Genomic DNA, 13,724 nt, shown 5'->3' with positions numbered 1-13,724 from the left:
GAAGCGTTAAAAAAATGCAAGGCATATATAAAGAGGCATGCATCTACAAAATAAGATATTGACGGCAAGAGAGAGAGAAAACAGAACATTATAGTAAGGAGAACGGAGCAAGACCCAAAGGATTATGTGAGAATGGAAATAATAGATCCAGAAATTTTAGATAGTGAGATAATATTTATTTATATATTTATATTATTAAAAATTTTATATATAACTTTTAAAAGTATAAATATATATTATAATTATTTTTTTAAAAAAATTATATCAATTATTATGAAATAAATTAGGTCTAACTATATTATATTATAATTTAATAAGTTTAAATTTAATTTTTTTTAAATGTGTCTTAAATATGATTTATTTTTCTATCATAGACATTTTTTAAATGTTTGGTTAAAATTACAATTCTAAAAATATAATTTATAATAATTTAATACTAATAAAAACATAATAAACATGTTAAATTGTATAAAAATCAAGTGTAATTTATTTATGATATAAACATATTTTTATATCTAATATAATTTTTTGGATGATAATTTATTTCAAAATATATTTTATAATAAAAATTTTAAATAGAATATAAATCTTTCAATATTTCCTATTTTAAATTTTTTAATCAATGTATATAATTTTTATTTTTTTGATTTTTTTGATCAATATATGCATAAATAGAAAGTATAAAAGGTAAAGCATACATGTTGCAAATTTTATTTTTATCAAAAATTAAAAATTTTTAAAAAATTAATTCGTTATTAATGAGTATTTTTTGTCACATATGAAAACCGATCTCCTTTAAAAATTTGATAAATATCAATTAAATGAATAACTATTTTAAATTTATATTTTATATATATGATAATTTAAATATATATATATATTTATTTATTTTATTAAAATATAATATTTATTTTTAAAAATATATTATTATTTTATATATAAAAAATATGTGTATAAAATGGTAGTATGGACAAGTGCCCCACCCTCTTAGACATAGATCCGTCCCTGGAAACGGAGATTCTGGGTTTTATTTCTCCCTCTTCTACACTTTCCCTATATACCACAATTAATATCAAAGTTATAATATAAAATATCAATAAATAATATCAAATTAACACGGATTATTTCAGTCATTAATATTCATATAAATATATAATCACGTATATAGTATACTGGCGTCTAAGGAAAATAAATTAAAATAAAATAAAATAAATAAACTAATTATCGAACCTGTCGCTTCTTATGACCCGTAGGTTCAATTTGGCAGAAGAGAGAAGCAAAGGTTCGATCGAACGCTTGTGAGATTGTGTAGTGGTTCGAGTTTCATTTTTCAGTACAGACACCATGCTGCAAATTTAAGCACATGGAACCACGAAAATAATAAAGAGAGGACATAGTTACTATTAGTTTTTGTACCGTCCCAGTCGGATCCCGATCTGATACTCTTTATAGGTATTGATCATATGACTCTTGAATATGGGTAGTCTCGGTCAGCAGGCGATCGAACTTTCCACGTATGTAAGATCAGTCGGACCTCGATCTCACCCACTCCTCGGTGAGCTCGGCCAGGGTGTGCTCGGCCAGGGTGTACTCGGTCATGGTGACCTCGGCCAGGATGAGCTCGGCCAAGGTGAGCCCACCAGGATGAGCTCGACCATGTTGACATCGGCCATGGTGCAGTCGGCAAAAGTCCGAGTGGGTCTCACGTCAGGTGCTCCGAGGATTAAGGATGACAATTCTATCTCACTTCAAGTTCTGGGAAACCACGATTCTACATGATGACATGATTATCAACTTATTTCCCGATATGATTCTCGGCCTATTTCCGATGTGGTTCGAAGGGGCAGTTGCTTTATCCCTTTCGCCTTATAGGCTCAGGACTGAAAGGCAAGTGTACCGTCTCGGTCAGATCCCGATCTGATACCCTTTACAGGTTTTGATCCGATGATTCTTGAATATGGGTCTTCTCGGTCGGACTGCGATCTCACCCACCTTCTGGACGAGCTCGGCCAGGGTGTACTCGGCCATGGTGATCGGCCAGGGTGTGCTCGGCCATAGAGAGGTCGGCCAAGTGTACTCGGCATGGTGAGATCAGCCAGGATGTGCTCGGCCATGGTGAGATCGGCCAGGGTGTGCTCGGCCATGGTGATCGGCCAGGGTGTACTCGGCCATGGAGAGATCGGCCAGGTTGTACTCGACCATGGTAATGATCGCCCAAAGTCCGAGTGGGTCTCACCCCTTGGACTGGTCCGAGAATCAAGGATGAAAAGCCTATCTTTGATAATCAAATATTCCCAAGGAAAACCGTTATGAAAATCCTCGCGCTCACAAGGCCCAGGAGGCCCATGAACAGAAAAGCATAAAACCTAAAACCCTAAAGCTAAGACGGCAGATTACACTTTTGAATGCTCTGCCTCTAAGGCACGATCTAGGAAAAAACCCTAGTCCACAATGATTTCTAATTTTTTTATATAAAAAAAAATTAGCTTGTAATTCAACCGATCATTTGTCAATTTTTGTTGTTCAACATTTTTTATACTAATTAGCATTTACAATCATAGTTATAAAAATTGGACCAAACTGGTTAATCGAACCAGTTGAACCAAAAATTGATCCAAAATCAATTCAATTAATCTATAAAAAATCATTTTGCTGCAAATCAATAAATAAAAATGATAGCATTAATTTAGAATTGGTCAAAATTGATAAAATTGATCAAACTCACTTCAACCAATTCAATTAAAAAAAATATTTTTTAAAAATTTAATTTAAAATGTATTTTATTAAAATAATATTTGAGCAAAAATTATAATTAGAATAATTTATTTTTAATATTTCTTTCATAAACATAATTTAATAATTATGTTAATTTATCATTTTTAATATCTTTATTTTTAGATTTTATATTATATTATTTTGCTACTTTTTATTTCAGATGTAAACTTATTATTAATAGACATTGTTATATTTTATTAAAATTTAAACTTAAATATAATATTATATAATTTAAAATTATATGTGTATATTAAATATTAAAAATTTATGAATAACATTTTATTTTAATATTTAGTATTACAAAATTATAATATTATATTTATTTAATATTATATTATATTAATAATTATTATTATTTTATTAATATCAATTAAATTATCAAACTCAAAATTAATATCTACATCGATTCAATGATAAATCCAATTTTAAAATCATTGGTTATAACATATAATTGATGCTTAGTTGACAAGTTAATTTGTGAGAAGACCCGAGTTCTATAGATTGCATGAAAAAAAAATATAAAGTTATGGTTGAATTTTAAAGAAAAATTAGTTTTTGTCAGCTCAAAGGCTATAATTAAAAATTCTTATAGTTAAGAACGGGTCATATAACAACGGAAACTTAAAGTAAAATTTAGTAGAGATTTTTATATTTAAAATTAAAAAAATTATATATAGAATTTTTTATCAGAAATTTGTAATTTCATTTTTGGTTTACAAAATCTCATAGCAGATAAATTTTCATTAGTCTTGGCCAGCCATGCTCATGATCTTGTCAAAGAGCTAAAAGTCTTGATATGGTGGTTACATGAATGAAAGAATAAGAACATTTTCTATCAGATATGCAAAGGAAAAAAGAAAAAGACATTTGAATTCTATTCTTTGTATGGTCCAAATTAAAATCCAGGGATTATTGATAATATGGGATTGATGCTCCTTTTCTTATGGATATTTTTCTTTTCCCATTACAAAAGATTACGAATATTTATCTATTGGACATTCGTATGACTATTCTATTAAGATATACTGAATATAGGATCGATGGTCCTTTATTATTGGATTTTTTTTTCAATATTCACAAAAGAATACAAATATTTATCTAACATTAAAGATATTTCAACTCCTTTTATTTTTAATATTGAACTGTCAAGCAAAAAGATCTACAATAAGAAGAAAACGAATATATATAGGAACTTATTAGATAATTTTTTTACCATTTAAAAGAGAATACGAATATTTTTTCTATCAAATCCACACTCGTATGACTATTTTATCATGATAATCAATATAGGATCGAATATTTATCTATCAGATTGACACTCGCATGACTATTTTGTCATGATAATCAATATAGGATCGATGCTCCTTTCTTATTGGATAAATGTTCCTTTCCATTGACAAAAGAATTCGAATATTAATGACGAGAAAGATATTTGAGATCAGTTTCTTTCATGCATGTCCACCAAATGAGGATCTAGTTAATCCAACGATACTCCTTTTTTACTATATACATCTTTTAAGCTAAATTACACCTTAACTGTCATGTAATATTTTATGTGATTTTAGTTCTTAATTTTTAATTTTTTTTAATTTTATAAAAATCATAATTTTAATTTAACAGTAAAATTTTCCTCCAGACCATAAAATTATAATATCAATCATAAATTACATTAAATAAATTATGTGATAAATAATATTTAAAAAATTAAGACTAAATTTTATTTTTAGTAATAATTTTATTTCATTTTTATTTTACTGATTTTAAAGGATAAAAATAAGAACTAGAAATAAATTTAAACTTTTTTAGACAACGAATAAAATTGAATTCAAGTATTATTAAACATTAATTTAAGTAATTACTAATTAGTTTTTAAATAGTTATTTTAAGATATTTAGATTAAAATCTTAATCAAATATTTAATAATTAGTACATATATTTTTTCATATTTAAAATTAAATAAGTAAATTTAAGATTAAATTATGTTTTTGATTCTTCTATTTTCATTATTAATTCGTAATTTTAGTCTCTTTATTTTAAAATAAAGACATTTAGTTCCCCTATTTTTTGAAATATTGAATTTTGATCATCTTATCAAATTGACATATGTTAATAGTTAAGTTTTAGCATTTACTTATATATAAGTGATATAACATTTAGTAACATAATAATATAACATTCAGAGATAAAAAAACAATATTAAAAAACACATGTAAATAATATTTATTAATAAAATAAATATCAATCACTCGTTAAAATTAATACAAACAGAGATCATCTAGATATTAACTTTTTTATTTTATTCTTACATGTCACGTCATTAAATATCACATCACTTAAATAGTAAAAAATTAACGAATAACATTAAAATTTAATGATCAGTGAATATTAAATTAATAAGATAATTAAAATTCCATTTTTTTAAATAGAGATTAAATTCCATCTATTTTAGAATAAATTGACCAAAATTATGAATTAACAAAATAGAGTGACCAAAAAGTGAAATTTAACCAAAAATTAAATTATATTTCAAATTTAACCAAAAATTAAATTATATTTCAAGTTTAAATTTAATTTATTTTTATGTGTAGAATTATGTTTTCGTAATATTTCCATTTCAATCCCTCTCTTTTTCATTGTTACCAAACAAATGAAAGTAAATCACTTCATATCATTTTTTCCCCTGTGCATCGTTCCTATTAATACAAAATTCTCGAATTATTTCCTCTCAATCTGACTATCCTAAGGAACGAAGACATTATTAAAGCGAGTATACACTACAAAAAAAAAAAAAAAAAGTATAAAATTAAATTCAATGAAATATCATACAGAAAACATTATTAGTTTTCCCTTGAAGCTTTATAAGAATTAGGAAAATATCCAATTACATTATTTACTAAATACAATCTCAAACCCATGTTTTAGTAATTCCTGCTAGTAGCAAAAGCATCAATCCAAATATGGCAGTCCTGAAATATCATGGAACCGTTATAATTGCCATTAGTGCATCCACTTGCGCTTACAAGGGACGAGATATTTTGCTGGCCACTAATGCTATAACAAAAAGGATTACCATTGTTTGCAGCTGGATTGTTCATGCCTTCAAACCTAATCACCCGTACTTTACCATTGTTTTGGTTGAAAAGCTCGATTGCACAATCAGAACTACTAGGATTAGGGCACCACCCCTTTCCTTTGACATCATCAAACATGTGCAACATGTCACGTTTGGGCTGCGTAGAAGGCTTCTCTATCTCAACACTCAAACCTCCATCACTGCGAATCTTGGCCACAACACAGACACCATGAGAAGAAGAAGCAGCCACGAAATAGTGCTTCAAAGTGATCATGTAAGGACGCTCTTTGTCGTCGTCGTTTCTCTTTGCCCTTAAAATGACAATAAGACCCTTCCGGTCGGAGTCACGTCCGTACAATATGGAGGAGGACTTGAGAACACCACCTTGCGCAATAGGGGTTTTCCTCTCCGGAAGTTGATGCATGCATGTTCTAGGTCCGTTTAGAGTAACGTTTGCTAAAAGAAGACCTTCTTCGACACTCATATTTATCCGAAAATCAACGTGGTCGTTTGCATGGCTTGGTGCGTGGTCAAGGAGAGAGATGAATAACTCTTGTTGGTTGGTTTTGGTCAACTCTAGTTCGCAGCTTGTCTTTCCAAATGAGTAGTACTCTGCAGTCCAAGTGTCCACAACTTCACGCCCTTTGCGGCTTTTGGTTTTGCGTATGACAGCAACCGAATTATCGTCCAGAGGAAACCGCTGAGAGAAATTGTTGCTGCTGTGAATGTTTCCCATGATGGAATTAATTGAACCTTTGTGTCTACACTCTACGTGCCATGAGGATCGCCACTCAAAAGTTAATCAATAGCGTTAGAGGTAGAATATATTAACAGAAAGAAAGGTATTGAGATTAAAATGGAGAATGCTACTCTGTGTTGTGTGGATCGTTTAGTTATTCGCTGTACTTGTACAATGGCATAGATGTATCATTGTCTCTAGACTGAAGCATCAGCCTTTTATGAGTGTGCATGGCATCTATTCTTTACCATTGATTTTTATGATATGATTTCCTTTTGGGAATATTTGAAAGAAATATTGACGCACAAACTCATTGCATCATCAACTTACGGATTAATTATGACGTGGATATATATGTTGGGTCCAACAAAGTGGTATCAAAGCCAATGGTTCGATTGGGTTCGATGCGGGTTGTTACGAAAAGGTTAACCCGTTGGCAGCTTGGTGAAGTCGGAACTCCCCCAATATCAGGAGTAACTTCCCGGGGTTCGAACTCGAGACACCTTGTTCATAAAGCAACAGGTGGACTATCGGGCCCTACAATATACCAATATCAGTAGTAACTTCCCGGGGTTCGAACTCGAGACACCTTGTTCGTAAAGCAACAGGTGGACTATCGGGCCCGGGGTTCGAACTCGAGACACCTTGTTCGTAAAGCAACAGGTGGACTATCGGGCCCTACAATATAGGCAGCAGCAAATTATCGAAATTACTACGAAAAATATGAATTAATAAATTATTTATGATCATACAGTTTGAGTGTTATGCAATGCGATTTGGATAGCTAAGTCAATTGGAAGGTTAATTGGGTAAAGTCTTAAGAATTAACAGTTTAGTACAGTAAAGATTAGAGTATGGGTCTAGCAATGTTTAACGGATGACGACGCGATTGCAGTAGTTGAAATGGGTAGATGCATGGCCTCCTATGTTTGAGGACGAACAGCGTCAACTTGCATATTCTTTATATTGCCAAACAATCTATGATGAATAATGGAAAGTGTATCTCTTGCGAGAATATATTCAATTCGATATTGAGCAATATGTTCGATCGTATTCATTCACCCACTTCTCTAGAAAACTTTCAAAACTAAGGCTGTGTTTAGTTTTAGAAAACATTTTCTATTTTCTATTTTCATTTTTATTTTCTAGTTTTAAAATTTAGAAAACATATTTGGTTTGATTATTTTTAATAAAATTTTATGAATTTATTTTATAAAATTTACAATTAAAATTACTTTTAATATATGAATTAGAATAATATTTTATTTTATAAATATTTTACTTTTATTTCACTCTATCTCGTATTTATTCTCATTTAAATACATTTCTCTCATAATAGTTGAATTTCACATTCAAAACATACAAATATCCTTTATATTTTTTTTATCAAACGAACAATTATATCAAAATAAAATATATTTTATTTTTATAAATAATATATATATATATATATATATATATATATATATATATATATAATTGATACTACTTATCTTAAAATATATTAACCAAAACTTAATCACACTAAATATTAATTATATTTAATAAATAATATTTAATTAAAAATATTAAATAATATAAATAACATGTGTAATTAAAATTCTATTAAATAATTATACCTAATTAATCTTATAATATTGATATATGCTACATATATAAGCACTAAACAAAACTTTTCTACACACAAAAAAAAATGCAACACAAATTGATTGATTACATGTATACAAAAGTTTAAATCTATTAAATTATGTGTGTTCCGCAAGTTTATAAGCAAGTTCATAAATTTTTTTAATAATTATCATTATATGTAACCACGTTTTCAAAAGAGTAGAAAATAGTGAAAATGACATTTTTATCATTTCAATTTTAGAATTTTTTTGATTTTTAAAGAAAATACTTTCTAAAATTAAAAATAAATATATTTTAGCACTTATTTTCTATTTCTTTGAAAATAAAAATAGAAAACAATGAATCCAAACAAGCCCTTAAGAGTCTTCTAGTAAGTTCATTTTGCAAAACAAATTCTAAAAAAGCCGAAACAAAACAAAATTCTATTTTCTGTTTCAATGAAAATAGGAAATAGGTATGAAAATACATTTGCTTAACATTTAGGAGATGTTTTGTTAAAAAAACATTTTCAAAATGAAGCTCCATTTTTGAAAACGCAAAAAAGTTGTTTTCAACGTTTTCTTCAATTTAAGTTTGAAAATGAAAATAACGAAAATGCAGTGACACATTCGTAAGTAACACCAAAAAAACTGTCGTCTTCCTTTGTCACTTTGTGGGCTTCCTCTGTTTGTAACGCACCAAATCACCAAAGTTCAAATGTGTTCTCCCTTTAGTGTCCTCAAAGATCTGAGTATATTAAAGATATTTTTAAAGTTAAATAAAATAAACATGCTTTCTAAGCTTCAAAAATGAAAAATGAAAGTTATTTTAAAATGTAATAAAAATAAAAAATATTTTCTAAAATCAAACAGCTCCTTAATAAATAATAAATAAAGTTAAGAATAAGACATTCATCGAAGTAATTACGCTACAGTACTAATTATGAATGAATACGACTTAAGAATAAACGAAAAAAGTGTTAGTGTGAATACTAATCAAGTTGTAAAAATGACACAAAATCGACAAACTACTATTACAAATTAAGTGTGAAAAAAATATCATAGGCCATGAAAAAATTGTTATGACAAATTATTTCGATTATATTTACATTTATTTTATCTGTAAAACTTAAAAAACTTGCAATGCAATGTGTAACATTCCAAAATTTTATTTTTTTTATGTATTGGAATTAATAGAAGAGTTACCATATTTTTATACGTATTTTACTATTTACATATACGTATTTTACTATTTACGTATATGTATTTTACTATTCATGTATACGTAAGTATGAATAGTATTCTACTATGCATGCATAGTGAATGGCTGCGCATGAGGGGCGGCTACGACGGCTGCGGAATTCAGAATTCTAAAAATTTAATTAATTCTAATATTTTAATGAATAGTGCATAGTAACTTTAATATTATAATAATGAAATAATATTATTTTAATGAATAGTGCATAGTGCATAGTAATTTCAAAATTTCTATAAATAGGGGCCTAGGGTTTTGAAAATTCATAATTCTAGAGAGAAGGAAATTCTAGAGAGATAGAAAGGGAGAAAGAAAGAGAGGAGATTCTGCCCTAGTTCCGGTTCCGATTTAAGAGGAGGAGGTTCTGCCCAAGTTACTATTTATCCAGGTACGGGAGAAAAGAGGGTTATTTATATGTAGAGTACATGAGGGTATTGGGTAGAATTTCTCAGAAGCATGTTTAATTTATCTGAATGGAAGGCTGAGCCTCCTATTAATTTATAATTTAAACGTTTTTGATAAAAGACTAAAATGTACATCTTTGTTATATTTTTATTACATGATTTGGAAAATATAAATGGATTCCTAACTAGGAGGCACTGCCACCTTTACTGGAATTAATTTATATTTCTTTATTATTATCTGCATATATATAATTTATAATTTAGAATAATTATTCTATTGAAGATATAAATTGATTCCTAACCAGGAGGCACTGCCACCTTTACTGGAGTTAATTTATATTTTCTCTATTATCATCTGTATATATATTATAACTAAGCGACCCATGAACGGTTGGACCATTGAAATATTAAACATTGAATTATTGACCCTTGGAATATTGAACTTTTGGATTATTGGACTAATGAACTGCATTAATGGACAATTTAGATTATAATTAAGGGAATATAATGTGATGTATTAAGTATGTAATAAGTCGAGTGTTGAATCAATAAATATATGACATGTATCATTAATAATCTTGCTATATTTTGTTGGAATTATTAAGAATGATTGAGGGGTATGAAAACTCTATTTTGTTGTCTTAATTGTTATGCATATGAAATTGCATATGTGATAGAAATTGAATTATGAGTTGAAATGTTGTATGGTTGTGATATAGATGTGATTGTGATGTTTCACATCAATGACTAGGATGGCACGGTCCTGTATAAGTGGTGCTACAGGGAAGGCGTGACCTAGCATGGTGTGTGATGAGTAAGACAGTTAACACCACCACTTATGTCATTTATGGCTGCCCTGACATAGGGTTAATTGCAAGAGATTGTATTGATTGTAATGTGATTGTGGATACTCACACTAAAGGATTAAGGATGATACGAACCCTGGGTGGTGGATACTTTAGGGATGAGCGTATTCCTCGTAAGATCAGGGATGATACGAACCTTGGGTAGGTGATGCTTCAGGGACGAGCGTACCCCTGGTATGGTGTGAGTTGAGTGAGGCAATTAACCCGTATCACTTGTGTCAGATATGGCGAGATCTGGGCATAATGTTAACTGTGATATTGACGTGTTTGATGGATTATGAAAATGTTGAATAATTGATATTTAAACTCTATATATGCTTGTAGATATTATACTGTGATGTGTTTGTATGTACTTTGCATATAGATATTTTCTTTTCTCACCGTATAAATTGTGGATATTTTAGGTGGAGAGGATCCAGCTGCAAGTGGCATATAAGATGCTAACATTTTATTTTGGGAAATGCTCTGATATTGTGACATCGGGGCAGAGGATTTTTAGGACGAAATATTTATATGCATTTGGTATTGTAATATTATTTTGAAAACAATTTGTAAAACTCTTAAGTTTTATGTTTTATATTTATATTATTGTGATGTGAACCCTGTTACCATAATTGAAATATTTATTACAATATAAGTTGGGGTAGTAAGGGTGTCACATTTAGTGGTATCAGAGCATGTCGATTCAATCGGCCGTGAGTCATGAGTCTACTGTGCTTGTTTGGTAGATGAATGGTGTAGTAAATTGATTATTGAACTTAATTGATATGTTAAAATGACAATTGTTGTTTTAAAGCATAATTGTTAACTTTTCTGGGAAAAACAGAAAAACAATGGCAGGAGGTAGAAACGATCGTGCAATAGCTGATGCTCTGCAAGCAATGGCTCAGGCTCTTGGTAATTTGAACCAACGACCAGACATTGATTGGCTAGAGAGATTCCAGCGAAATAATCCACCAAGTTTCCATGGAGGATATAATCCTGACGGAGCTGCTGACTGGATATTTGAAGTTGAAAAGATATTCCAAGCTATGGGATGTCCTATAATACAGAAGGTGACTTTGGCTACCTTCATGCTCTCTGGAGAAGCTGGCATCTGGTGGCAAAGTACTTGGAAAAGAATAATAGCTACGGGAACCCAAGTAAGTTGGGATAATTTTAAACTGTTATTCTTGGAGAAATATTTTCCCCGAGATATAAGACATAAGAAACAGGTGGAATTTCTTGAGTTAAAACAAGGAGAGGATTCGGTGGCGGAGTACGTGACCAAGTTTGAAGATTTGGTTAGATTCTGTCCTATGTATGATGGTGTGGGCAATGAGGAGGACAAATGCGTAAAGTTTGTGAGCGGTCTTCGCCCAGAGATTAAACAAGTATTCAATTATCAAGGGATCACGCACTACCACGAATTGGTAAATAAATGCAGAGTTTATGATGAGGACAACCGAGCTAGGGTAACTCATTATAAAAGTGGGGGACCAATGAGAAATAATAAGTTTGGTTCATCCAATAAGGGTAAACCTTATAACAAGCCCGCTGGGAATACGAATACTAAAGTGAATAGTCAAGACTTTGTGCAAAAGAACCAAGCTAGCCAACTTTCTGGAAGTGGGAGTGTGAACATTGTTCCACACAAAAACTGCTATAACTGTGGAAAACCAGGGCATAGGGCATTTGATTGTCGATTACCAAAAGCAATAATATGCTACAAATGTCAACAGAAAGGACACAAGGCTAGTGAATGTCCTCAGAATAAGAAAGAAACAACAGAGAATGGAGGCAACGCTAGCAAACCTCGAACCACAGGAAGAGTATTTGCCTTGAGTGGTGTCGAAGCTACTCAATCCGAAGACTTAATTCAGGGTATGTGTTTCATTAATGGAACTCCTTTAACCGTTTTATATGATTCTGGTGCGACTCACTCTTTTATATCACATGCATGTGTGTCTAAGTTAAAATTACCTGTCTCTTCCTTATCTTTTGAGTTAATTGTCGAAACACCCACTAATGGCTCTGTAATTACTTCTAATGTCTGTCCAAAATGTCCTCTGATTATTGAAGGTAGAGATTTCCTGGTTGACTTAATTTGTTTACCTCTAAGTCAACTAGATGTTATTCTGGGTATGGACTGGTTATCTTCCAATCATGTCCTTTTGAACTGTGCTTGTAAATCTATTGTTTTTGGTGAACCTGTTGAAAAAGTGAGTAAGGATTATTTGACTGCCAACCAAGTTAAGGTATCTATGCAAGAGGATGCCCAAGTATACATGTTGTTAGCTTCTTTAAATTCTGAGAAAAATGTTCTGATAAATGAACTGCCTGTTGTGTGTGACTTTTCGGATGTCTTTTCTGAAGTGTTTAGTTTACCACCTAGAAGAGAGGTAGAATTTTCCATAGATTTAGTTCCAGGAGCAGGACCTATTTCTATTGCACCTTATAGGATGTCACCCATAGAATTAGTGGAATTGAAAAAGCAAATAGAAGACTTGTTGGAGAAGGGGTTTGTGAGACCTAGTGTATCACCTTGGGGAGCACCCGTACTCTTAGTCAAAAAGAAGGATGGTAGCATGAGATTGTGTGTGGATTATCGCCAGTTGAACAAAGTGACCATTAAGAACAAATATCCATTGCCTAGGATAGATGATCTTATGGATCAGTTGGTAGGTGCTTGTGTGTTTAGTAAGATTGATCTTAGATCAGGGTACCACCAGATTAGAGTTAAGAAAGATGATGTACCTAAGACAGCCTTTAGAACTCGCTATGGACACTATGAGTATCTAGTAATGCCTTTTGGTGTGACAAACGCTCCTGCAATTTTTATGGACTACATGAATCGAATTCTTCATCCGTACTTGGATAAATTTGTAGTTGTCTTCATAGATGACATACTAGTTTATTCCAAGACTAAAGAGGAGCATGAGGAACACTTAAGGGTAGTACTACAAACTCTCAGGGAGAATCAACTTTATGCAAAGTTGCCCAAGTGTGACTTTTGGTTGGAGGAG

The 13,724-nt window shown here is 30.7% G+C and overlaps 1 protein-coding gene across 1 annotated transcript; it reads left to right on the top strand.

Moving 5' to 3' along the window:
• The first annotated feature begins 9,555 nt into the window (after window positions 1–9,555).
• On the top strand, window positions 9,556–13,234 carry LOC145955767 (uncharacterized). Its single transcript, XM_083070925.1, has 3 exons — window positions 9,556–9,837; window positions 11,546–13,178; window positions 13,229–13,234. The coding sequence occupies exons 2-3, from the start codon at window positions 11,553–11,555 to the stop codon at window positions 13,232–13,234; spliced, it is 1,632 nt and encodes a 543-aa protein (XP_082927051.1). The 5' UTR covers window positions 9,556–9,837; window positions 11,546–11,552.
• The last annotated feature ends 490 nt before the right edge of the window (window positions 13,235–13,724 follow it).

This window comes from Cajanus cajan, chromosome 1, assembly GCF_000230855.2.
Source record: "Cajanus cajan strain Asha chromosome 1, NIPB_CcT2T_4, whole genome shotgun sequence".
NCBI classification, from domain to species: Eukaryota; Viridiplantae; Streptophyta; class Magnoliopsida; order Fabales; family Fabaceae; genus Cajanus; species Cajanus cajan.
Note: the sequence above shows the minus strand (reverse complement) of the source record. Positions and strands in the feature narration are given on the sequence as shown.